This window comes from Microcaecilia unicolor, chromosome 3 (assembly GCF_901765095.1).
Source record: "Microcaecilia unicolor chromosome 3, aMicUni1.1, whole genome shotgun sequence".
Taxonomy (NCBI): Eukaryota; Metazoa; Chordata; class Amphibia; order Gymnophiona; family Siphonopidae; genus Microcaecilia; species Microcaecilia unicolor.
Window position 1 is genome coordinate 66,253,592 of NC_044033.1, and position 27,530 is coordinate 66,281,121.

The window sequence follows — 27,530 nt, forward strand, 5'->3', positions numbered from 1 at the left end:
CATCCCCGGTTTTAGCCAATAATGGAAACCGAGGACGCCCATCTCAGAAATGACCGAATTCAAGCCATTTGGTCGTGGGAGGAGCCAGCATTCGTAGTGCACTGGTCCCCCTCACATGCCAGGACACCAACCGGGCACCCTAGGGAGCACTGCAGTGGACTTCAGAAATTGCTCCCAGCTCCCTTACCTTGTGTGCTGAGCCCCCCAACCCCCTCCAAAAACCCACTCCCCACAAATGTACACCACTACCATAGCCCTAAGGGGTGAAGGGGGGCACCTACATGTGGGTACAGTGGGTTTCGGGTGGGTTTTGAAAGGGCTCACATTTACCACCACAAGTAGAACAGGTAGGGGGGATGGGCCTGGGTCCGCCTGCCTGAAGTGCACTGCACCCACTAAAACTGTTCCAGGGAACCTGCATACTGCTGTCCATGGAGCTGGATATGACATTTGAAGGCTGGGTAAAAAAAAATTTTAAAGTTTTTTTTAGGGTGGGAGGGGGTTAGTGACCACTGGGGAGTAAGGGGAAGTAATCCCCGAGTCCCTCCAGTGGTCATCTGGTCAGTTCAGCACCTTTTGAGGCTTGGTCACAAGAAAAAAATGGACCAAGTAAAGTCGTCCAAGTGCTCGTCAGGACACCCTTTTTTCCATTATCGGCCGAGGACGCCCATCTCTTAAGCACGCCCCGTCCCCGCCTTCACTATGCTGCCAACACATCCCCATGAACTTTGGTTGTCCCCGCGACAGAAAAGCAGTTGAGGGCACCCAAAATTGGCTTTCAATTATGCCAATTTGGTGCGAACCCTGAGATCTCCCGATTTGTGTCGGAAGATGGGCACCCTCCTCTTTCGAAAATAAGCCTGTTAGTGTACATGATATCTTCTGTCTCCCTGGTATCAATGGAAGAGTTTTGTTAATCATACAACTCCTCTGTCTGACCTGTTACATTCGTAGTGGATCCTGTTCCTCCACCTCATTGGTGACCTCAAAAGTAGAACTAGAAACAAACTCAAATTAAACTTAGATTTCAAACTGATAATTGTCCTGGAGTTGGATTCAAGAAAAATATAAAATCACATAAAAACTGTGTACAAAACGACAAAATTAGCCATGTTTTACAGTTATCATCTTCTCAGAGGTAGCAAAGTACAGGGGTGCTGTCATCATATTGGGGATCCCTAGGCAAACCTTTAGCCTAAAGCTCCACCCCTTCAATTAACAGTCAAGCCTCTACAATAGTTGTCCCACATGATAGTTGATAATTAAGGGGAGTACTTATTAAGGTGTAGAAAAATTCAGGGTCTTTACTGCTCCTTAATTTCGTGCAGGAGTGACTAACCTGCAGTGTCTCAGTACCCAGGTTAATCATTCCCATGTTACAAAAATAACATTGTTAGCAATCATGTCTCACGAGCAGTCATATTTTCTGTCCTGGGAGCGTTGAGCCACACAGCTGTGACCCAATATTTCCAGGCCACGTCATAGAGGACCTGGCCAAACTACCAATGTTCCTCTAACAACGCCTGCAAAACCTCTCCTTTGGCTAGAACCACCAAAGGCCCTCCTAACTTTGAACTTCCTCTCATATAGCCCCCCAAATGAGCTATCTCTTTCCCCAACTCCCTCCACCACCACCATAGGCGTCCATGTGCCAAATCCTGGGGAGAGGGTGTACCATTACAGCAGTCCCAAAACGTACCTAGACAGTGGCAATATCCAGTCTACCACCCATACTGTCCTAAGTTATCTGGATAAAGGTTGGGGCAGAAGTGATCCTCAGTTGTCCTCCTTGCCTCTTCCAGTAGCTAGGTTCAAAATGGCGCTGACAATCGCTAGCACTCTGAATGTCATCCATATAAATTACATTACATTACAGATGATATTTCTATGCACAAGTAACCAAGAATGGATCAATGTGATTTGTATTATAAGAAGTAGGATATGCTCCAAGAAAGTACAACATTATTAATGGCCTAAACAATAAATATCCATTTTAACCTCAGAAACAAAATGACAAGCTAGTTAAAACTATGATCATGTTACATAGAGCATCATGTACTACTGACTAGGCAATACTAATTTCTGAAACAGCCAAGTTTTCAGAATTTTCCGGAAAAATACGTAGTTATTTTGATGACTAATATATTTCTGTAACTTATTCCACCATTTGGCTGCCTAATAGATGAAAGATGTTGATCAAGGTGTTGAGTTTGAAATTTCTTTCAACCATGGACAAAACAAAACATATTGGCAAAGTGGTGCGCTAGTAGAGAATCAGAATCAGAGGGCTAACCAGCTAAAGAAAAAGCCTGGAAGCAGTCCAGCACAACTGCATCCTTGGGGGGGGGGGGGGGGGGGGGGGGGGGGGGGAGGAGAGAGAGAGAGTTGTACTGAAAGAGACCAGAACATTTTTAAAGAGACAGTATTGCTGCTGAGAACGTGAATAACCACATGCTGAAGTGGAAGGTGTTAACTTCCAAGACACAAGATCGTTGGCCATAAGGACACAGTGGAGTAAGGGAGACTAGTCTGCTTCCAAAGTGGCCAGAGTGGACACTCCATGACAATTGTAAAAGGATGTTTTTTTGTTTTTTTTCCTATACACACAAAATCTCATATGTGAAGCTAGCCACATGTTAGTACACTGGCCTCCTAATTAGTTCAGGCTGCTGAAAGTTTGAGCTCTACTTTAGAATTCTATTGACTCAGGGCCCATCCAACAGTGAACGCTGGAGTAGTAGCCTAATGGTTAGTGTAGCTGCCTCAGAAGAAGGGGAATGGGGTTTAAATCCCACTGCAGTTTCCTGGGACCCTGGGCAAGATACTTATCCCTCCATTGCCCAAGGCACAAAATAAGTACCTAAATATATTATGTAACCACTTTGATCGTAACCATAGAAAGGCAGTATATTAAGTCCCACCCCTTTTCCTTTACCCAAGTCAGCCAACCCAATTTACCAATCTGTGACTTACAGTACATATGTACAGTGGAGACTACACAGACCTCTAATAATGCTGCATCAGTCTCTTGGTTTTTTTTTCCTTTTATTATTTGTTTTGGTTATGAGGTAAAACTACTATCATCTTTTATTATAAATCGATCTGATTTTGTGGAAGAGTGAGATAGTAAATATTTTAATAAATATATACATAAAAATGCAATACGCTTTTCTCTCATAAAATGTGTCTGTTTCTCTTCCCTTCCTTTTCTGATATGTTCTGTTTAATGTTTTTATTGCGAACTGCTCTGATTTGGGTCTAAGAGCGCAGCATATCAAATTCAAATGACTTACTTAAATGATTCTTCTAATTCCCCCCCCCCCCCCCCCCCACCCATGAATTCTACTAGAAAATGTCTATGCTACCTCAGTTTATGGGAAAAAATTATTCAGCTGCTACCAACACGTCTGCAATGTTTGAAAATGAAACACTTTGCACTATATTACATTTATAAGCAGGAAGGTAATTACCCAAGGAAATGTGTAGGTTACCCACTGATGATGCATGGATATTCCCAAGGATGTCATTAATGTATTAGTTAAACATCTGATGACCTCCTTCTCAAAATTTAGTAGCATGCTTGCAGCTGAAATAAAAGATCTGTTCAGCTTTTGCAGCACTAGGCACTTTATCGAGCTACCTCAAGCTTGTTGGGTAAGTGTCCAAACCACATATCCGTGACCATAGTTATTCTTCCTCTGCTTAGAAAAACAAGTCTTGCTCTAAGCATTTAATGTTACTTCCATATACTATAAGTCCTATTTTGCATAGGGGTACAACCTGGAAATGGGCATTCAGGTAAGAACTTCATATTTCCCTGGTATTTACATAAGTGTCTGCCAGATACGGACGCCTCTCAACCCAAATCAATTGTGCATAAGCCAGCACAATAGGTATTAAAACTAGGAAGAATGTTGAAATTTAACACTACTTGAAAAAAAAACCTTGTCTTTCGGGGGAGTTTTCCCTGTCCTTTTGGGTTAGACTCAAATTTAGCCGAGTTCTTCTATCAGCTTCTTTTATGTAGATGACTGAATTAATCTTTCAGTATCTTTACGTTGACTATTTCATTCTGTCATACAGCCCCTAGCAGGAATTCCTGAGGTTGAATACTAGCCTAGAACAAACCAAGAACTAGGATTGCTCAAGGTAAGGTTTAAATGCATTGTACTTCCAAGAAGTGCATCTATTTATCCCAACTGACTCTGTACCACATATCCTGTCCCCATCTATATATCTGCACTTGGCCCCTCAGCTATATGGTAAGATGTATGGTAGGAAAGCATTAGTATCATAGCTATGTTATTTAAATCTTCTAATGTGAAATTCTACTGAGTGCTTCTGTATGTTGCAGCTGTTATGTGTGCATCCTTTATAAATTTAGAATGGATAGATCTAGCTGCCTAAAGCTTTATATAGGTAATTCCTTGGTGGGAGATCTGGCTTCTCTAACGTTTGAAAATTTTTGAAAACTGGATTGTCAATGAGCTCCAATTAGAGCACCATGGACACTGATAGAGCCTGGGGTGGGTTGGAGGGGGGTGGGGGGAGGAGGATGAAGCCAACATCTGAAGGTTGGAGAAAGGGAGTGAGGCTGACACTTGGGGGTGGGGGAATCAGGGGAGCAGGGTGGATCAGGTGATGATAGAGAGGGCATGGGTTCTGATGAGTGGTCATGTTGTGATTGAAATGGATTTGGCTTTTCATGGGTGGGGTTAGTTTGTGAATTGGGGTTTGAGTTGTGAATGAGAAAAATTGGAAATGGGATGGGGGTAGGGTGGGGTAACTTTATCACAAGTTTTATTTCTTGTTTGTGCACCCTGTAACCACTATTAATAAAGTACACAAAAAGAAAACTTTAAAAACAAAACAAACAAAAAACTAACAAAGCAAAGCAAATGAACACACATTCCTAGATTTGCTCTACCAAATATTGACTTGATAAGTGCTACATCAGGGAATGCCGGGAAATAAAACTTGTAGATATAATAAAATGACTGTTTTTGGAGCAACTGTCCAGGAACCGACAAGAGGGGGAATAATTTGGATCTGATCCTTGGTGGCATGCAGGGCGTAGTGCAAGAGGTGGTGGTCCCCTGGGAAACAGTGATCATAACATGATCAAGTTTGTGCTACTATCTGGAATGAAGCCGCAAAGGAAATCTACTGTAACTGCATTTAATTTTCTAAAGAGTGACTATAATAAAATGAGGAAAATGGTTAAAAAGAAGTTAAAAGATTGGATGCCAAGGTAGGACATTAAATCAGGCATGGACATTATTCAAAAATACCATCTTGGAAGCCCAGACCAGATGCATTTCACGTATTTATAAAGGTGGAAAGAAGAGAAAAATGACAGCCAGCATGGTTTAAAAGGTGAAGTAAAGAGGCTATTACAGCCAAAAGATTGTCCTTCAAGAATGGAAAAAACCAAATGAAGAAAATAGAAGCAACATAAGCACTGGCAAGTCAAATGGAAAGCATTAATAAAGAAGGCTAAAAGAGAATATGAAGAAAAAATTGCCGCAGAGGCTACAACTCACAGTGACAACTTTTTCAGGTACATCAGAAGCAGAAAGCCTGTGAGGAATCCGTGGGACCATTAGATCATGAAGGAGAAAAAGGAGCGCTCAGGGAGGACAAGGTCATAGTGGAGAAACTGAATTAATTCTTTGCTTTGGTCTTTAGAGAAGACTCGAATGGCGAGTGAATGGTTCCATGCATCCCCCTCTAAGCGATGGATTTTTCTTGAACAGAACATGCTTGGGTCACATCTTTTGAAGCATCTTATCTTGCTGCCTCATGAGTATCACTCATTTCCGGCAGATTTGTGTCCCTCGATTCTTTCCACTTTTTATTATTGGGACTCCCTCTTTGCTAATCCTAGAGCATTGTTATTTCGTCATACACATATTGCAGAAAACTCTTTGTTCCCCCCAGGTGTAGTTGCAAAAGGTTTTCTCGTTGGGCTTGTCTGAGACTGAATACCTGGGGTCAGCTTTTTGATGATGAGGACTGAATATATTTTGAATCCTTATCAGCCACATATCATCTCTCACCCTCTGATCAGTATGCTACTATTCTATCCTGTATAGTGAGAGATGATTCCTATTTGGAGGGACTTGTGCGAAGACTCAAAGAGATACTAAAGGTCTTATTACCTGTTTATACTTCTAGTTGAGTAAAACTTCTATTTGAGTTTCTCCGTATCACCTTCATAGGATTAACTGGGAGCGGGGAGTTGGGGGTAGTCCTATCGCCTGATGACTAGTTTGTTATGGAAAAAGCCTTATCGAAGTCATCTATTGCTGTGTCTATTAAGAAAAATGCTATTAGGTGTTCTATCATTGGTATCTTACTCCAGTTAAATTGCACCACATGTTTCCAGGTGTTTCACCATACTGTTGGCACGGTTTGCCTTGAGAAGGGGTACCATGGGTCACCTTTGGTGGTCCTGCCCCAAGGCACGGGCATACTGACAGGCAGTTCAGGCCCATCTGCAAGGTTGGCTTAACTGCTCTGTTCAATGGCACCCTGCAGTGTTTTTATTTGGCAGGATGTCTTACTCATATCAGTCAATTTTGGTCCCATTATGCCTGTCAAGCTGCTCACCCTGAATTTAAACACTGGAAACATGTAACAGTTCCCTCATTGCTGAAGTGGATTTACAAATTGTGGTATTTCTGTGATATGGAATGCTTGACCTTGATTAAGTGATGAACTCAAGCTTAGGGCTCTTCATCTTGGAAAAGAGACAGATGGAGGGGAGATATGATTGAATTCTACAAAAATCCTAAGTGGTGTAGAATGAGTAAAAGTAATCGATTTTTACTTGTTCCAAAAGTACAATTACTAGGGGACACCCAAGGAAGTTACATGGAAATACTTTTTAAAACAAATAAAGGAAATATTTTTCACTCAATGAATAGTTAAGCTCTGGAGCTTTTTTGCCGTGGTAACAGCAGTTAGTGTTATCTGGGTTTAAAAAACGTTTGGACAAGTTCCTGGAGGAAACGTTCATAGTCTGCTATTGAGACACACATGTGAAAGCAACTAGTTGGCCTTGGATTTGTAGCATGTAATGTTGCCATAATTGGGTTTCGCCATGTGCTTGTGACCTGGCTTGTCCACTGTTGGAACAGGATACTGGGCTAGATGGACTATTGGTCTGACCCAGTATAGCTACTCTTTTGTTGTTAGTACACTATTTACTCGTGACAAATGGCTCTTTTATGATTGCGCAGGAGAATATGCACATAGAAGTATGTGCATCAACATTACTGCAGTACTTTTAAGTGGATAATGTGCAGGTTTCCCTAGGCAGTGTTTGGGTGAAACTGAGGTGGAGTTGTAAGATAAGCATGTACTGTACAAAATAAGTGTGCACTGCAAATATTCACAAGCACCAGCTGCACCTTCCTTGGAGCGGGTGTAACTTTGTGTACTATCGGTAGATGTTCTGGGATCATACTTCATAACTGCAGATATGCTCCTGTATTACTTTTATAAATTAAGCATAGTTTATACGGATGTCGTTGCATAAACTATGTGCTCTACTATAAAATTTCCACCCACAATGGATTGATTTTGGCCATACAGGGCTGGATTCAGTAAATTGCACTCAAAATTTGGCATAAAAAAAAAATTGACGCTGAATGGTATTCTATAACAGATGGTTTGGGATTGGCCCCCTTTATAGAATAGCACATAGTGCTGGAATCTGTGCTCAACTTTAGGCACGAGGAGCTACATTAACTGAAACCAGGTGTAAATCTAGCGTGCAAGTTAAGCGCGGATCTGCATTATTCTATAACACTGCTTATATTTTTAACGGAATGCCCCTGGCCGGCCTGTGCCCCCTTTGCAGATCTGTGCTGAAACACTTAGGTGCTGTTCTATAAATGTGCGTGTTTTCACACGATCTGCCATTTCTGCCTGTTTCAGCATCTTGCATCCATTAGAATGCTTTTTTGAGCTGAAAATTCAGTGCAGAAGTAGTGGCTAACATTAGGAGTCCTTTACCAAGCTATGGTAAAAAGGGGTCCTGCGCTAGAAGCGGGGACCAATTTTGGTGCACGCTGAGGCCCTTTTTACCATGTTGGGCTGGCAGTAGCTCCAGATTGGCGAGCGGTGGGCTTACCACCAATTAGTAAAAGGACACCTGAGCAGCATATATAGAATTCCCTCAACAGTTACTCATATGGTCAAATGTATCTCCTATGACTATGACCTTTTTCAGAAGCCAACCAAAAAAACCCCAAACTATTTTTCATTTTGTCTATAATTAACCCAGTACTTAGTTTTGATCTCCATTCACCTTTCTATGAGCCTACAGTCATTTACATTTTCTAGTGCATCCTGGTAGAAAAAATACATCACCGAATGACTAGATCTATAAATAAATATTGGGGTGATATTCAAAGCGATTTAAAATAGCCAGGAAAGGCTCTTGGCAGTTCCATTGCTAATCAGGTATATTCGGCAGCACTTACCGGATGGTGCCGTTGAATATACCCCATTAGTGTCTAAGCTGAAACCAGCTATTTTGTGGGTGATCTAGGGGTAGAGTTGCCACTTATCCGGTTAAGTGCCGATATTCAGTACTTTACTGGATAAGATAACCAGATAAATAGGACTGCATAAACACACTCTTATCTTTATCTAGTTTAACCTACCTGGTTAAGTTCTGAATATCACACTTAACCAGATAAGTATTATCTGGCTTTGAATAACTGGATGTTCAATGCCGGTGCACAGACATGGCTCAGATTTGTATATCCGGGAATACTGCCAGTGGCAGCCAAAAACGACACTGATAATGTTAGAACAAAACCTTTTAATTCTAGTTGAGACTTACCCGGCTGTGTTGAGTGTCTGAGCTCCATAAATACGGGCAGGCTCCAGTACAGAAATTAGCATGATATCCCTTAGGTTCATGTATCCATTTCCACCCAAGATCTCGCTTAAAGTCAATATATAATTGGCGTAAGCAACAATTATCCTGCACATTTCTGTCAAATAAATACATGACCATTATTTAAATCCAAGACATAACCAAGAATTCAAACCTTATACTGTTTGCTATTACATTTATTATTTGTTTATTAAGTTGTTTTGTGATATGGTATGTCTACAAAATCCTGAGTGGTGTAGAAGGGGTAAAAGTGAATCAATTTTTTACTCTTTCAGAAAGTACAAAGACTAGGGGACACTCAATGAAGTTATATGGTGATACAGTAGATTCTGGTTAATTGGGACACAATAAGACTCCTATACTTTGTCCCAATTAAGCGACTGACCCAAATAAATGAATTTTCTTGAATTTTATCCCGAACTTGCATTTCCACCATGACAACCTGTTGCTTTAAAATCATTGTGACCAAGTTTTCTTGATAACTACTCCAACTTGCTTTTTAACATTGGTACACTCACATGAATACCTCTTCCAGTTACAACTGAGAACCATTGATTGAGGGCCTCTTCAACATCTGGATCATTAGCTTCACGTTTCTGTTTTTGAAAAACTCCCTGTTGTCTGTCATGCAATGTCCATTCATTTCTCAATCTCTCTTGTTGTTGTACAATGCGTGTTATTGTAGATTTTGGCACTCCAGTAATCTCTGCCAGTTGGCATTGACTGGTGTTTGGTGGTTGTTTTTTTTAGCCATTTTAATTGCACATGCCAGAGGTGGAATGCGACACAACCCACAGTAGCACATGTATACAAATGCAGCTGCCCATTTATACTTAATGGGAAAGTGATGCATCAGAGATGTTCTATGGATGCTACTGGCCCAATTAAATGAGTGGTGTCCCAAATAAGCAATACTTCCCCCCTTATAATTGTGCTTTGTTTTTGTTCTCCCAGGTTTGGACCAAATAAATGACTGCTCCAATTAACCAGTGTCACAATTATCCGGAATCTACTATACTTTGAAAATGAATGGAAGAAAATATTTTTTCACTCAATGAATAGTTAAGCACCGGATGTGGTTACAGCGGTTACTAGAATTTGTGGTTAGAGCAGTTAGCATATCTGGGCATAAAAAATATTTGGAGAAGTTCCTGGAGGAAAAGTCCACAGTACTACTACTACTACTTAACATTTCTAAAGCGCTGCTAGGGTTATGCAGCGCTGTACAATTTAACATAGAAAGATAGTCTGCTAATGAGATAAACATGGGGGAAGCCACTGCTTGCCCTGGGATTGGTACCATGGAATGTTGCTTCTATTTGAGATTCTGCCAGGAATTTGTGACCTGGATTGGCCACTGTTGGAAGCAAGATACTGGGCTAAATGGACCATCGGTCTAACCCAGTATGCTTATTTTTATCTTTTTATGTACATTTAATAAAAAAATAAAATGTCTGCTGCAAATTAATAGAGATGTGCAGTCAACAATTTTCATTTTGTTTAGTTTCCAGTGTCATTTATAGGATTTTCTTTTGTCTTGTTCCCTTTGTTAGGATATTTATAAAATTATCAGTTCTTAACATATATCTGCTTTTGGTTTAACCTCCTTCCTACCTTTTCTCCCTCCTGCTCTTCTTCCCCCTTCCCCTCCCTACAATATAATTCATACAGTACTGAGAAAATGTTTGAAAGTCTGTAGGATGGTTTGCATTTTAGAGATATTTGTACTCATAATAAGTTTAGATCCTAATCTAAACCCTGTGCATAAATGCCAACACCACCCAAACCATTCCTCAAACTAATATATACATTGAGAGTGTGTGCATGAATTTAGTTGCCTGCACTCTTAATAATATTAGAAAAAGTGCTTTTTGAATGTGAAAACGCTGTTTTTCATACAAAGATACCTTTTAAATGTATGCCATAAATAACTGGTCACATACTTTTCCTGAGAGTGAAAAGTACCCACACATATGCACTTTTGGGGTGATTCGAAAAGTGGGTATCTCCTTTTAGGTGTCATGATGCCACCCAGTGAGAAGTCATTCTGTAGTAGCGTCTGGGTGCAATGTTCCCTATAAGCTGTGTGGGAATGACAGGCAAGTTCTGTGGGATTCCAGAGACCTGCCTGTCCTTAGAGATTTAAAATAAAACATTGAAGCAGAACCCTCCACTGACAGCGATATGGTTGGAGGAGTTCCATACAGCTTAGAGGGAACACTGTCTGAATCAACATTAACTAAGCTACGCTACGCTACGCTCTTTGCCTAGCATAGTGTCAAGATAAGGACTTCATTCTTGTACCTTCAGCTGGAAAGCTGGGCAATTTTAATTTAAGAAGGTTTGATGACATATGACCACTGAATACAGCTAGTTTCGGGTCATTGTATGATTGATCTACGCTGTGCAAATAAAGATCTTTGACCCGTTTGTTGGAGGCTCTTGGTGCTTTTTGTGCTTTGGGGCAGTCCTGTCTAGCCATGTTCCACCTATATGATCATCCTACTACTACTACTACTACTTAACATTTCTAGAGCGCTACTAGGGTTACGCAGCGCTGTACAGATTAAGAAAAAAGGACAGCCCCTGCTCCAAGGAGCTTACAATCTAATGGGCGAAATGTCAAGTAGGGGCAGACCAGATTTCCTGAATAGAGGTATGGTGGTTAGGTGCCGAAGGCGACATTGAAGAGGTGGGCTTTTAGCGAGGCTTTGAAGATGGGCAGGGAGGGGGCCTGGCGTATGGGCTCAGGGAGTTTGTTCCAGGCATGGGGTGAGGCGAGGCAGAAAGGGCATTTACACACTATCCCCAGATTCTACAAACAGCGACTAAGTTGTGCGCGTATCGGAGTTGCATGCACAACTTTAACTGTTTAACAAGCCGATTAGTGGGGTTAATTGGCCTTAATTAGGATTTTATAACAATCCGTGCATAAATCCTAATGCATGTATATTTTTATTTGGGGGGAGGTGTCGTTAGAGGCATTTTTGGGACATTCCAAAATTTTATACGCGTAAATATAGAATCTGGCTGAACCACAACAAATTTAGACGCCAGCATTTACACTTGATTTTTAGCGGACATAATTGCCAGCCTCTAAAGCTAGGCATGGTTTATGCCCTAAGCACTTTTCTATAATGGACATATACCCTTTATAGAATAGCGCTCAGTGTGTAAACTTTTCAGTGATGATTTTTAGGCACCACTTACAGAATTTACCCCAATACCACTTACATGCACTGTTACAAAATAGTGCTTAGGTGTTTTGTGTGTCATGAAAATGACACATATGAACTGAAGTGGTGTGTAAATGTGGGCACCCTGTTGTTTCTTCCCTAATGACTCCACAGGTCTCATTAATTCTTTTTTTAGAGAACAAAGAAAATGATTAAGAGGAATATATTAAGGCCACCGATTGGCTCCATTTGTTTTCCCAAACAGGTTGATTCAGTTCTGGCTTTACCCATTGCACGTATGAACTAAGAAAAGCAGCTTTACCGGTCCATGCATGTCAAGGAGTATAGCCAGGGCTGGGGGGTAACATTATTTATTTTTAAATCTACAATTCTGGGCTGTTTACAACCAACATTCATAATCATACTTAAACAAAACTCAAATACATACAAAACGTAAGAAAAACTGGTAATTGTAAAGTCCAGTAACTGAAAACCTCAAAGGCTTTTTTCAGTACTCAAGCGAAAGCTTGATGAAAGGGAAAGGCCTTCAACTGACCTTTAATTAGGACAGATGGTATCTCACAGGATACACCAAATACCTTCTCATTCACTTTTGAAGCTAGAATTACAATTATAATGCACAACCACTTTATTTCTCATGCCAGAAATGAACTCGCTATAGTTTGCTATCTAACATACGCTATAATTTACTCTATCACTCAGGAACCTCTATGCAATACCATACTGTACTATACTTTACCATGTATGCACCTTAATGTAAAATCATTTGTAATTCTCTACCCGGAAATGGCGATCGCCATTACGGCATAATGTAAGCCACATTGAGCCTGCAAATTGGTGGGAAAATGTGGGATACAAATGCTACAAATAAATAAATAAAAATAACATAGAAACAGAGAAAATGATGGCAGATAAAAATCATCCCCAATATTCAAAGCTATTTAACTGGCCAGACACAGCCACTAACCGGTCAAATACCATATTAGTGCCTAACCACTAATATTCAGTGAGAGATAACTGGCTATCTCTGCAGAATATTACCAATTAACATCTAACACATAACGGGCTATATCACGCAACTTATCCGATTAGGCATTGAATATCAGCACCTAACCGGGTAAGTTTAGCAATTAAATAGGACTGCATAAATAGCCATCCTATCTTTAACCTTTAAAAAGTTAACCGTTAAAGCTGAATATCAACATAACCAGTTAACTTTTTAGCTATTAAAAAAACCCTGGATATTCAATGCAGGTCACCGGAAATGGCTCAGCATTGAATACCTGGGTTTAACACTGGCAGCAGGCAGCAAAAGTGCTGCCCACCAGCATCTGAACATCGGGCCCCATATGGCTTATCTAGTCTATCCATCTGTATCATCCCTTCCTCTCCCTTAGAGATCCTATATGCTTGCCCCAAGCTTTCTTAAAGTCAGATACAGTCCTCGTCTCCACCACTTCTACCAGGAGAATGTTCCATGCATCTACGCACTTTTCATAAAGAAGTATTACCATAGATTACTTATGAGTTTGTCCCCTTTCACCTTCATCCTATGCTCCCTCATTCCAGAGCTTCCTTTCAATTCAAAGAGGCCCACCCCTCCTCCATCTTTCTTCCCAAGTATGCATATTGAGGTCTTTAAGTCTGTCCCCATAAGCTTTAGGACAAAGACCACTGACCATTGTAGTAACCACCCTCTGGACTGACACCATCCTGTTTATATCTTTTTGAAGGTGGTGTTTCCAGAACTGAACATATTGTTCTAAATGAGGTCTCACTCCAAAGTCTTATACAAACACAGTATCACCTCCTTTTCCTGCTGGTTATTTCTCTCCTTATGCTCCCAAGCGTCCTTCTGGCTTTTGCCATCACCTTTTCTACTTCTTTGATTATCTTAAGATCATCACATATGATCACCTCAAGACTCACTCTTCTTCATGCCCAGACTGCTTCACCCCTATACTGTGCTGCTTTCTTTGGTTTTGTAGCCCGAATGCTTGACCCTACATTTTTTTAGCATTAAATCTTAGCTGCCAAATTCTAGACTGTTCTACAAGCTTTACTAGATCCCTCCTTGTGTTATCCGTACTATCTGGAGTATCTACCTATCGCATATAGGACAATTCATGGAAGGTAACATCTCTGGTTATTATTAAAACACTTGGATCATCAATTAATTTATACGGTAATGGTGAATTTCCTATTCCAATGTGCATTATAATCTTGTTTTAAATTAATTGCTCACTGGGAATTAAAGGTATCCAATTTTATTATGAAAATCCACAAGTGCCAACTATATAGTGTGAAACATACAGTTTACTCTAAATGGACAAGAACCCTCTGACATATTCTAGAATTTTAATGTACTTTATGTTACAATGTCTTAGTAAGAATAAATTACATCTAATAGCGTTATAAGTAATTTGAGAGCAAAGTATATAATTTTACCTAAAACAGTAGGCAGCATCTAGCGCTCGCTTCTTCCGTCGGTTGGACTGTTGTGCCTCAAGTCTATAGGAGGGTAATAACATTAGCAGAAGATGTGGACTCTTCACATTGTATTTTTTCCTATTGGACTGTAATGTTTTCAGATCACTGCTGGTATACATATAGGAGTCATCAATACCTTTAAAAAAATGCAATTTATTAATAACTTTTAGTTGCTTCATCAATGCACATCACTTCTTCCTAGTTAGCACGCAGCACCTCTTTCCATTCGTGCAGGAGTCAACATTCAGTTGGTGACACTCAGAGTTTTGCTGACCTCCAATGACATTATTCCTAGATATAGAGGGGTCCTTTATGAAGCTGTGGCAAAAGGGGACCTGCACTGGCACTGGCGCGTGATTTTGGCATGCGCCAAGGCCCCCCTTTTACCACAGCAGGTAAAAGGCAGGGTTTTTTTTTTAAAGAAATGGACATGCAGCAAGTGAAATACTTGCCATGTGCCCATTTGGAGTGGGAGAACTTACTGCCACCCATTGAGGTGGCAGTAAGGGTTCCCACTACCCCAGTGGTAACTGGGCAGCATGCAGCATTGTTCAATTACCACCGGGAACACACTAGCGCTACAAAATAAAAATATTTTGTAGGCTTGAAATGACGCTCAGTGGGGGTGGGAACTACCGATGGGCTGCTGCAGTAACCTGACGGTACTTCCCTTTTAGCAAGTGGGCTTACCGCCGCTTTGTAAAAAGGCCCCTCAATGCTGGGCTTTGTCCGCGCTTCGGCACTGAATATCCGGTTTTACAGAGCCGACTAACACATAGCCGCTGGTTAAGTCTGATATTCAGCACTTAGGGGCCCTTTTACAAAGGCACAGTAGGGCTAGTGTGTGGGCTAGTGTGGAGGAGTAGCCTAATGTTTAGTGCAGTGGGTTTTGATTCTGGTGATCTGGGTTTAATTCCCACTACAGCTCCTTGTGATCTTGGGCAAGTCACTTAACCCTCCATTGCCCCAGGTGTAAAAACTTAGCTTGTGAGCCCACTAGGGACAGAGAAATTACCTGCATATAATATGTACAGTGCTGCGTACATCTAGTAACGCTTTAGAAATGATTAATTTCTAAATTTCTAAATTTCTAAATTGGCCCTACCACCAGGGTAGGTCAAGAGCCCGGGAGTAATTCCAAAGTTGGTGTGCACAGTTTCCCGTGGTTGAAAATTAGGTAGTAAGGGCTCACATGGTAAATGGTCAGGCACTAATTTTGGACTTAGCGCCTGGCCATTATTGCTGAAAATAGAAATTCAGCTTTTTAGCAGATGCACTAAGAGGTGACCTGATCGTATGGGAAAATCACCCACTAAAAGTAGCGCAGGCCACTTTTAGCACACTTGTTGTAAAAGAGTTTCTTAACTGGCTATGGGTTACCGCATAAAGATAGAATCCATTTATACTGTTAATCTGGTCACTTAAGTGCTGAATATCAGCATTTAACCCACCCGCCTTAAGCACCACAAGAATTACCTAGCTTCTGAAGGCCAGAAAAATGCATCTGGTGGGCCAGATTCTGGCCCACGAGCTGTAGGTTGGAAAAGCTGGAATAGTCTCATTTATACACCCAACCACCAATAGTTGCACACCAGCCTTTACATCAGGTTTCAGCAGGGGTAAGTGCTCACACCCAAAGTTAGGTGCAAGATCCGAACTATGCTAGTATTCTGCAAAAGGGTGCTCTCCGCAGAACATGCATCTTCTTGGCACCTAAGTTTTGGTGCCAAGTACTGAATTCTCCCCATTATACTCAATTTTAAAAGGAAATCAGCCCCATTGCTTCCCTAGGCACAAAGGTTTACTGCAAGTAGTCATCGACCTTCAGAAGCTTTTAGTGATGCACTAGTCAAAACATGGAAAAAAAACCTCCTACAATCTTTTAAAGGAACCCAGTGCAAGTCATGTTTCAACCCTTAACAAGATAAGTCCCAGACTTCAAAAATACTTACACAGTACTCAAGAAGTCTGGTTGGGACCTTTACACATATTGGCCCTTACTGTAGAAGCCCTAGTCACAATTTATGCATGTACGTATCAGCATTAACACATCTGTACCACAAACACATGTTAAACTCAATTTTTAGAAAGCCGTATTTACATGTGTAAATCTGCACTACATATTGATTGCAAGAGAGCATAGTTTGGGTGAGGCTTGGGTGATACCAAAATATACACATGTAGTCCCTGTTTCAGAAAGGGGGAATGCATGTATATGACCTGATACTACAATGTCAGGATTTACAGCTACTCTTTCTTACATCTGTGTTTTAAAAAAAGTGCTCATTTGGCCCAGTCCTTTACAGGATGGATTAAGGGTGTTCTCCTCTTTCATCCCCTGTGCTTTTTTCCTCCTCCAAAATGAAAATAAATAAAGATCACAGCCTCTGAAGTTAATATACTGTATATTTGTAGGTTTGGAAAATGTAGGCTTACACATGTAAATGTGGAGCTCCTCTGTTTGGTTTTTCAAAGTGCACCTTTGTAAAATGGCTGCTCCTGCTGCATATGCAGGCAAATATTTTAGAAAAGGCTCTGAATCAGCAGATTTTTTTTCTAAAATACTACCAGAATTGTGCATGAACCAACCTGGACATATCAATTCTGTTCTCTACATTCTATCTAAACTAGGGCAGACAGTTAAAACACCTTTCGCTAACCCCTCGACTAGTCAATTATCACTAGCCTCCATTCTAATTTTTTGAATTGGGATGTGGTACTAAACAATTGTGTACCCCTTCTCCCTTGCTATTTAAGTTTACATTATAACCATTGGTTTTAGTATTTAGGACAAACCCTGTAATTGAAGGCTTTAAGTTAGGGGTGTACCCAAGGATGCGCCTAGGCCCAGACCTGTTCACTTTTGCCTCAAGCCCACCCAGTGGTGGAACAGTATTTGGGTAGCTAGCAGAGATCTCCAAACTCAACCAGCTGAAAACATCTGCTGCTCGCTGAACCCCTGTCAGAACTTAACTACAGCAGGCGGCAGCAGCGCTTCAAGCCACTGACATTACCTCCACGGGTACACTCAGTTCATGTGCTAGAACTAAACATGCCTGGAATGCTAACATTGGCAGCTCAGAGCACTGCTGCTTAATGCTGTGATTTTCTGATGGGAGTCTTCAGCTGGCAGAAGTGCTGTAGTGCCATGAGATGACCACCAGGGGGGTCATGGCGGCCATTTTGGATCCTGACACAATCCTGGGCAGCAGCAGAGGGGCTCAGTTACTTCCCAGGTACCACTGGACCACCAGGGAGACCCCCAGTAGGTCCGGGGGGGGGGAGAGGGAGTCAGGCTGTCGGAGACAGGGCTGCTTCATGGGCAGCAGATATAGAAAAGGGGAGCAGAAGACATTATGACTGGGAAGCAGGCATCAGTCCTGTCATATGGATTGTTTGGGTGTTGGTAGGGGGATCAGGCTTGTAATGTGGAAGGTTAGGATGTCAGAAAGAGGACCAAGCCTGTCATGCGGATGGATGGGTTTTCAGGAGGAGATCTGGTCTGTCATGTGGACATTCAGGGTCTAAGGAGGAGGATTGGATGTGCAGGTGAGGGCCATTAGTGCAGCTACACTTACAGTCTCCTTATGAGATGATGGTAAATTCAGCTGCGCTATTGGCAGGCCTGACAGCTAGCACATGGTACAGACCTGTACATTAGCAGCCATAGTTGGCCACTCCTCTACCTACTCACATCACACCTAGATCCTGACCACTCCTATGTAAGGCAATTAACACAAGATTTTTACTGGGCAAGCTACATTTTCAGTAGATGGTAGCACGAGTCTGTGCTGTCTACTGCAAGGTACATCCTGCGCTAGCTGCCTAATGCAACTTTGTAAAAAGGGCTTCTATGTCATTACCATTTTTTTGCTACATTTGTACCCCGCGCTTTCCCACTCATGGCAGGCTCAATGCGGCTTACATGGGGCAATGGAGGGTTAAGTGACTTGCCCAATGTCACAAGGAGCTGCCTGTGCCTGAAGTGGGAATCAAACTCAGTTCCCCAGGACCAAAGTCCACCTCCCTAACCACTAGACCACTCCTCCACTTCCTCTGAATACTTTGGGTGGAATGTAGCATTTTATTGTTCAGGAATCAAGAATGCTTAGGGATCTGATAATGAGATAAACAATGGATATTGTTCTTTCTAAGGACAAATATATGTCCAATATATTAATTGAAAGCTAAGGTGCACTCTTTGAGAAGGACTAACCCGCGCAACTTAAAAATGACCTACGAACCAACGAATTTCCGCAAACTACTGAAGATCCATCTCTTCAGCAAGGCTTACCACAAAGATCAACCAATGTGAATATACATAAATCTCCACACGTAGTTAGAAATATCTTATAATATCTGCTTGTCATACTATTATCATGTCTTATCATTATCATGTTACCAAAAATTTTTGTAACACTAAATGCCTATTTTTCTATTATATTTCCACTATCCATGATGTATTGTAAGCCACATTGAGCCTGCAAAGAGGTGGGAAAATGTGGGATACAAATGCAATAAATAAATAGAGCAGGTACTGAAAGGAGTTGGAATGCTAAAATATCGTAGTTAGTGGGGTCCCGCAGGGGTCTGTGCTGGGTCCGTTGCTTTTTAATGTATTTATAAATGACCTAGAGATGGGAATAACTAGTGAGGTAATTAAATTCGCCGATGACACAAAATTATTCAGGGTCGTCAAGTCGCAGGAGGAATGTGAACGATTACAGGAGGACCTTGCGAGACTGGGAGAATGGGCGTGCAAGTGGCAGATGAAGTTCAATGTTGACAAGTGCAAAGTGATGCATGTGGGTAAGAGGAACCCGAATTATAGCTACGTCTTGCAAGGTTCCGCGTTAGGAGTTACGGATCAAGAAAGGGATCTGGGTGTCGTCGTCGATGATACGCTGAAACCTTCTGCTCAGTGTGCTGCTGCGGCTAGGAAAGCGAATAGAATGTTGGGTGTTATTAGGAAGGGTATGGAGTCCAGGTGTGCGGATGTTATAATGCCGTTGTATCGCTCCATGGTGCGACCGCACCTGGAGTATTGTGTTCAGTACTGGTCTCCGTATCTCAAAAAAGATATAGTAGAATTGGAAAAGGTACAGCGAAGGGCGACGAAAATGATAGTGGGGATGGGACGACTTTCCTATGAAGAGAGGCTGAGAAGGCTAGGGCTTTTCAGCTTGGAGAAGAGACGGCTGAGGGGAGATATGATAGAAGTGTATAAAATAATGAGTGGAATGGATCGGGTGGATGTGAGCGACTGTTCACGCTATCCAAAAATACTAGGACTAGAGGGCATGAGTTGAAGCTACAGTGTGGTAAATTTAAACGAATCTGAGAAAATTTTTCTTCACCCAACGTGTAATTAGACTCTGGAATTCGTTGCCGGAGAACGTGGTACGGGCGGTTAGCTTGACGGAGTTTAAAAAGGGGTTAGATAGATTCCTAAAGGACAAGTCCATAGACCGCTATTAAATGGACTTGGAAAAATTCCGCATTTTTAGGTATAACTTGTCTGGAATGTTTTTACGTTTGGGGAGCGTGCCAGGTGCCCTTGACCTGGATTGGCCACTGTCGGTGACAGGATGCTGGGCTAGATGGACCTTTGGTCTTTCCCAGTATGGCACTACTTATGTACTTATGTATCGTAAATACAGGCAAAATAACTAATTAACCTGTGTGTACCCTGTTCATTGGTAGTTTAATCCTGTTCAAAGATAAAGGAAGGTGTCTACAGTGACTTTTCCTGTCCCTGCTTGCAACTGTAAAGTGATCAGAACATGGCCTTTTATAACCAGCAGATAGAGCTGCTTATTTTTCAGAGTGGAAAACTATTGAATTCTTACCTGCAAATCTTGTTTCCAGCTCTTCACTTTTGTTTGGAATTATATAATTATTTGAAGGTACAAACGTGCAGCACGGACAGTGTAAACTTATTTTAAATCCAAGATTTCTGTCTGTAAAATAGGAATAAACAGGCTGTTAACACAAATCACTATTAAGCAAAAATAGGGTGGGTCTGGAAGTACTCTTCATAAGTGACTGATAATCACTACAATGTGCCCGATTGGCACATATTCTATAAAGAAAAGTAGGCACCTACCCCAGATTCTAAAAATGGCATGCAAATTTACATGCACAAGACTGTGTGCTATTCTGAGATGCATGTGCAACTAAATTGGCTAACAAGCCAATTAGTCCCAATAATTGAATACAAACAATCAATTATTGAGATTAATTGGCAATAACTTGGATTTACACATGCATCTTGCTAAGTACTATTCTATATGGATCCATGTGGAAATCTTACAATGCACAACTCAAAAGGAGCATGGCCATGGGAGGGGCATGGATGGATTAGGTGCGTTCACTAAATTTGCACGCAGTATTAATGAATACCTGGGATCCATAACTACCTTGTACACCAGGACTTTCACCAGTTTTCAGTTGGTGTAAATCCTCACGCTCAAAGTTTGGAGTGGAAATTAGCTCTTAGCACTATTCTATAAACAATACGCAACTCAGAGCACCATTTATAGTGCGCTGCATGGATTTTTTTCAGTGTCCAAATTTGGGTGCCATTTACTGAATCTAGTTCCTAGTGTAACCAGGTTTATATGCATGCATGCATGCACTATAGTATTCTATATATTACTCATGCAAGTGGATGCCTTATGCATGCTCTGCACAGAGCCTGCCCATGTGTACAGCCACCTGAAAACCAAGTGCTATTAGAGATATGCGCACAGTTACAAAATAGCGCATCCCAGTTTCTGACTGTGTGTGGTTTAGTTGCCATCTTTGCTGTGTCTGTTTGCCATTTGTGCTGTTTTGCAAGGATTGCTTCTTCTGTTTTGCTGCCTGCTTACATGTAAATTTTAGCACCTACTTTATAGAATTACCTCAATAGGGTCTGATTTTATAACATGAGGCCTATGAGTGATGTTCAAAGATGTGCCTAACTGAAACTTAGCATATAAAGGCAACATAAAATCATGTGTTCCTTAATAAAATAGACACCCAGATTCTACATATGGCATCAAGATTTTGGTGCTGAAATTTACATGTGGATCTCAAATTAATTAATTTATGAGGCAATTAATTATAATTAATTGATGTTAACAGTTATTGTCGTTAATTGATTAACAAGCCAATCAGCACCGATAATTGGTACTTAACCAATTAGTAGCACTAATTGGCTTTAATTAGAATTTATGTGCACAACTTTATAGGGATATTCTACAACTTAATGTGCATAAATTCTAATGTGTGCAGCTGGGAAAGGGGCATGGCCATGAGCGTGGAATGGGCAGGTTGTGAGCCAGCTTGAGTCAGGTTTGGGGGACCCCTGTAGTATGAGGGCTCAGGGCAAATGCCTTGTTTGCCACCCCCTAATGCCGACCCTGCTAGTGAATTCTGTAAGCTGCCAAGAAATGTAGATAGTGCAGTTTATAAAATTTCTAAATAAAGAAATAAATTAATTATACAATCTCAGGTATATCATACATCCCTAGCTGGAGAGTTCACAGATCTAAATCCACGTGTCACAAATTTTGGCTGGACTCATTTCTATTAAGAACTAGGGCTAGATGAACTAAACCTTAACGACCCTCTAACAACCCTTTAACGAAGGAAATTCCTAACCGTTGCATGCATTAAAGGCCTTTTCCCCAAGAAGCAAGCAGCTAACGAAAACGGAATGCAAAGGAGAAACTACCATTGAAATGTGGACAATTCGGAATGCACTAACCATACCGATGATTGCAACGAATCATTTACCGTCAGAAATTTTACGTGTGCTCAGACCTGTCGTTAAGGCCCCCTGCACCATAAAAATCCAAGCCAGCATGTTTAAAAAGAAAAGTGAGATACAAACACAAACACGTGGCTCTCCGCTTTCTCCTGCATCAATACAAAACAAAACACACTGCTTCTCCCTGCAGCTTAAAAATCCTGTCTCTCCCCTTCTCCAACAGCTTTGAAAATTAACACTCTATCCCCTAAAGCCAATTTTCCCAGTACTGTAAACAAACTGCAAAGAGGTCTTTTGTTACAAAAGGGGATTTAAGAGGGTCGGTCGTTCTTTTTAGAGTTATCTTCAACTGCACTCTTCTGCTAGATCAGACAGCTAAAAGGCTTGCAGGTCGGGATCCCCCCCTCGCACGCCCCAGTTTGACGTAAGCAACCTACGTAGGTTTAATACGTTTGTGGCTGCTCTGCGCATGGTTAAGGAGCAAATTAAGGACGGGGATAATGTACGCTTGATACATTGTACTTTTCAATACCGCACCGAACATTTCTGAGCTGTTTTTTTTGTGCATTCTTCGTTGTTTCAAATTCGTTAAGCACTTTTACGATTTAGATTTTTTAACGTTTGGTTGATGCATCTAGCCCTCAATCAGTACAATTTCTCACCTCTGTGACGAAGCCATTCATTTACAGCTTCTGTAACATCAAAAGAAAGCCATTCTCCTTCAGCTCTGGTTTTCACTACTTTGCTATCAATATAACGCTGTGTTGGTGATGTTAAGTCTTTGGACTTCAGGATCTGCAAAGAAAGAATAAAAGAATCACCATATTAACTGACTTGATCAGTGATAGGCTGGAGTAGCTTTTTTTTATTTATGTATTTATGTATTTATTAATTTTAGTTTATAACATTCACAAAAGAACGCAATAAGAGAAATCTTTAGAAATTAAGTCCTTTCAAAAATTAAGAAATACAGAGAAATAGTCCAATTTTCATAGGCCACAACCTGTAGGATCCAAGAGTCAGGAACTGAATTAAAAACAATATCATATTAGATAAATAAATTATCTTAGAACAGAGATTAAACCAACTATACAATCAGACAGCAGCATTATTCTGGTTAACTGCCCCAGGGGGGTTTCCTCAAACTTTCTTTAGCAATTACAAACTCGAAGTTTCATGGGGTCAGTAAAAAGAAAATTATTAGTTTCATAAGGAATTAGACATTTACATGGGAACTTAATAAAGAAAGATGCCCCTAGGGCTAAAACTCTTGACTTAAAGACCAAGAGTTTTTTCCTCCTTAACTGAGTTTCCCGTGATAGATCAGGGAAAATATTTATCTGCCCCCCCATGAAATCTTCTTTCATATGTTGAAAATATAAACATTGAACATTGACTTTATCCAGTTCAAAAGCGGAGGAAACCAGCAAGGTAGCTCTTTCTATTTCCACAGAAGATTCTAAAAGTTCTGTTACGTTTAAGGGTTCTTTAGGTAATTGTTCAATCTCTCTTTTCCCTTTTATATAATAAACTTTTGTCACTGGTGGATAGTTATCGTTTGTGGAGTAGCTTTAAAGACAGCCAAGTTAAGCTACACCAGGAAACATTCAATAGGTTCATTGGGGCTGGTAGGTGTAGATTAACTCAGCTTCTTCAGCAGTAAAGCCTGAAGAACCAAATAGAACTTCTGGCTGTAAAATAAACAGATACAAAATTGCAGTCACTATGTGAAAATGTACAGTAGTCTAGGCACCTCTTTTTTATATAATACAGACTCCATAAGGGTACATTGTTGGACTCTTTAAAACATTACCCTCAGTGGAGTCAATTCTTTAAGGTTCCATTACAGACTACTAGTGTAACTTGGTATTGGCATGCCCAACATATAGGTGCCCACACTTATATTATTTATTTATTTGTAACATCTGTATCCCACATTTTCCCAACCATTAGAAAGCTCAATGTGGCTTACATTATACCGTAAAGGTGATCGCCAAGTCCGGTAGATGTTAAACAAATACAGTTTAAAATAAGGGTCAGGTAAGATTAGAGTAAACAGGTACAAAAAGGGACAAGGAAATAAAGGAATATATAATGTCCAATGAGATGTAAGGTATTGAGGCATTTAAGTAGGGCCAGTAGGATAGGCCTTGCAAAACAGATAGGTCTTTAATGATCGCCTGAAGTTTTGATGGTCGTGAATCGTTTTCACATGATTTGGTAGTGCATTCCACATTTATGTACTTAAGTAAGAAAAATTCAATGCATATGTTGATTTGTATTTGAGTCCAATGCAGCTTGGATAGTGGAGGTTCAAATAGGTACATGACACTCTGGTTCTGTTTCTGGTCAGAAGATCTATCAAGTCAATCATATATCCAGGGGCATCACCGTAGACAATCTTGTGGACCAAAGAGCAAATTTTGAAGGTAATGCGATTCTTGATTGGAAGCCAGTGCAATTTTACTCGGAGAGGTTTAGCGCTATCGAATCATGTTTTATCAAATATCAGCCTGGCAGCTGTGTTTTGGACTGTCTGAAGTTTCTTCATAAGCTGTACTTTACATCCCGCATATAATCTATTGCAGTAATCTGCGTGGCTCAGAACCATTGACTGTATCAAGTTACGGAAAATTTCCCTCGGGAAGTAAGGTTTTATACGTTTAAGTTTCCACATAGAATGAAACATCATCTTTATAATGGAGTTAACTTGGCTCTCAAGTGTAAGATGGCTATCAATAATAACACCTAAGATTTTGAGGTTATCAGAAATAGGAAGAGAATAAACAGGAGTGCTTAGGGTTGTGGGTTTATAATTATTGCATGGGGATGAGAAAATAAGACAATGTGTTTTTTCAGTGTCTAGTTTTAGGTGAAATGAATTAGCCCAAGAATCCATGATGTTCAGACAGCGCGTGATTTCAATGGAGATTTCAGAAAGGTCATGTCTGAAGGGGATATAAATTGTAACATCGTCTGCATAAATGAATGAGTGAAATCTTTGACTGGATAAGAATTTGACCAAAGGGGACATCATTATATTGAAGAGTATTGGTGATAATGGGGAACCTTGAGGTACTACATAAGTACATAAGCACCGCCATACTGGGAAAAGACCAAGGGTCCATCAAGCCCAGCATCCTGTCTCTGACAGCGGCCAATCCAGGCTTCAAGAACCTGGCAAACCCCCTCCCCCACCAAAAAAAAATTAATAACGTTCAATGGACTTTTCCCTCAGGAATCTGTCCAAACTCCCTTTAAATTCTGTAAGGCCAGCTGCTGTCACTACATTCTCCGGCAACGAGTTCCAGAGTCTAACTACATGCTGAGTAAAGAAAACCTTTCTCCTATTTGTTTTAAATCTACCATATTCTAGCTTCATCTTGTGTCCCCTGGTTTTGTTGTTGTTTGAAAGTGTAAACAAATGCTTCACATCTGTCCGCTCTACTCCGCTCATTATCTTGTAGACTTCTATCATATCACCCCTCAGCCACCTTTTCTCCAAGCTGAAGAGCCCTAACCTTCTCAGCCTTTCCTCATAGGGAAGTAATTCCATTCCCTTTATCATTTTTGTCGCCCTTCTCTGCACCTTTTCTAATTCCTTTATATCTTTTTTGAGATGCGGCGACTAGAATTGGACACAATACTCGAGGTGCGGTCGCACCATGGAGCGATACAACGGCATTATAACATCCTCGTGTTTGTTTTCCATCCCTTTCCTAATAATACAGTGTGCATTCCATGGTGATGAAATGTTTGTTTTTGATTTAACTCGGTATGTTCTGGTGGTTAAGAAACCCTTGATCCAATTAAGTATATTTGCCACAGAACTGGCATAAGTTCAGGCACCTAAATATGGCAGGGATACATGTAAGTAATATGTGTAAGTGGGAACCCCGCCTATGTCCCACCCATAGTCTAACCATGTATACGTTCCCTTTGAAATATGCACTATCCCCCGGGTTCTGTATAGCACGCCTAACGTTCCGTGCCAGAATCCAAGTGTATTCTATAACAATGTGTGTAACTTAATTGGCTTAACAAGTCAATCAGCATTGTTAACAGCAATAATGAGCACTAATTGGCAATAATTAGAATTCATATTCACAACTTCCTAAGCAAATCCTGTAATGCACCACAACTAAATTTTAATGTGCACAGGCAAAAAGGGGCATGGTTATGAATGGGGAAATGGGCATTTCATGGGCATTACAAAATTTACGTGTGTTATGATAGATTATAGCCCTTTGCGCCTAAATCTACGCACCATGATTTATGCCACATTTTCATTGTTGGATATGATTTGTTTTATTTGTTTTAAATTTTGTATTTATAACCATTTAAATTTTTACAAGCGATAAAACAACTTGCTGGAAATTCAGAGAAAGTAATATGTAGGAATTATTTCAGTCAGGTAACTCTATTCTCTTCCTTAGACCACTAAATAGGGAGAGTGAAACAAGATAAGGAGATCAATTAAACAGTAAACAGAAAAAAAATTGTGGTATTAACCTGATTATCCCCAGATATTACTCGTCTAATTCATTATTCTACATTGATCATCTGGTTGGCTTCTTCAAGGCCAATACGGTGTATAGTCAAATCATTTCATTGAAAAACATACTTATTGTCCAATATTGGTTAGAAATAATACATCTGATTACATTCTTTCTCTTTTAAAAACCAGAAGTTATTTAGCAATACATATACTTAAGTCTCTAATTCAAAACCCACTGATTAAAGTAATCCCAGTTTTCACAGGCTTCACTCTTTTTAAAGTAATAATTTGAGGAAATATTTCTGAGGAAAACTTTAGGAGTCATACCCGGAATTCTGGGAAAAACAATAATCTCGATATTAATCATCTATAATAATATTCATTTTATTATTCAAAATTTTTGGTTTATTATCATAACCACTTCTTGCTCATGTAGAATCATTTATTATATCAATTTTTCACTCTCAAAGGGTTCAGTTAAATTGTCCATGTAACTCTCTAATAAAATTATATCTGAAACAAAATTATTTACTGCCACCGTTAGGTCCCGAAGCGCCTTCTAGATGGTATTCAATGTAACCTCCTCGGGAGTCAAAAACTCCAAGTTGATTTCTCATAGGTGTTTAGGAGTGGTTCCGCCGATTCGGGTTCTGCTGTAAACGTCCTCCGTTTCAG

At 40.5% G+C, this 27,530-nt stretch overlaps 1 protein-coding gene across 1 annotated transcript in view; it reads right to left on the reverse strand.

Moving 5' to 3' along the window:
- TGFB2 (transforming growth factor beta 2) overlaps positions 1–27,530 on the reverse strand; it is a 162,819-nt gene that overhangs the window by 2,296 nt on the left and 132,993 nt on the right. Inside the window, exons 3-6 of the mRNA XM_030196022.1 lie at positions 23,020–23,152; positions 20,451–20,561; positions 14,560–14,737; positions 8,858–9,011 (exon numbers count right to left, since the gene is read on the reverse strand). Coding sequence (XP_030051882.1) covers positions 8,858–9,011; positions 14,560–14,737; positions 20,451–20,561; positions 23,020–23,152 — 576 coding nt within the window. The remainder of the gene's footprint in view (positions 1–8,857; positions 9,012–14,559; positions 14,738–20,450; positions 20,562–23,019; positions 23,153–27,530) is intronic.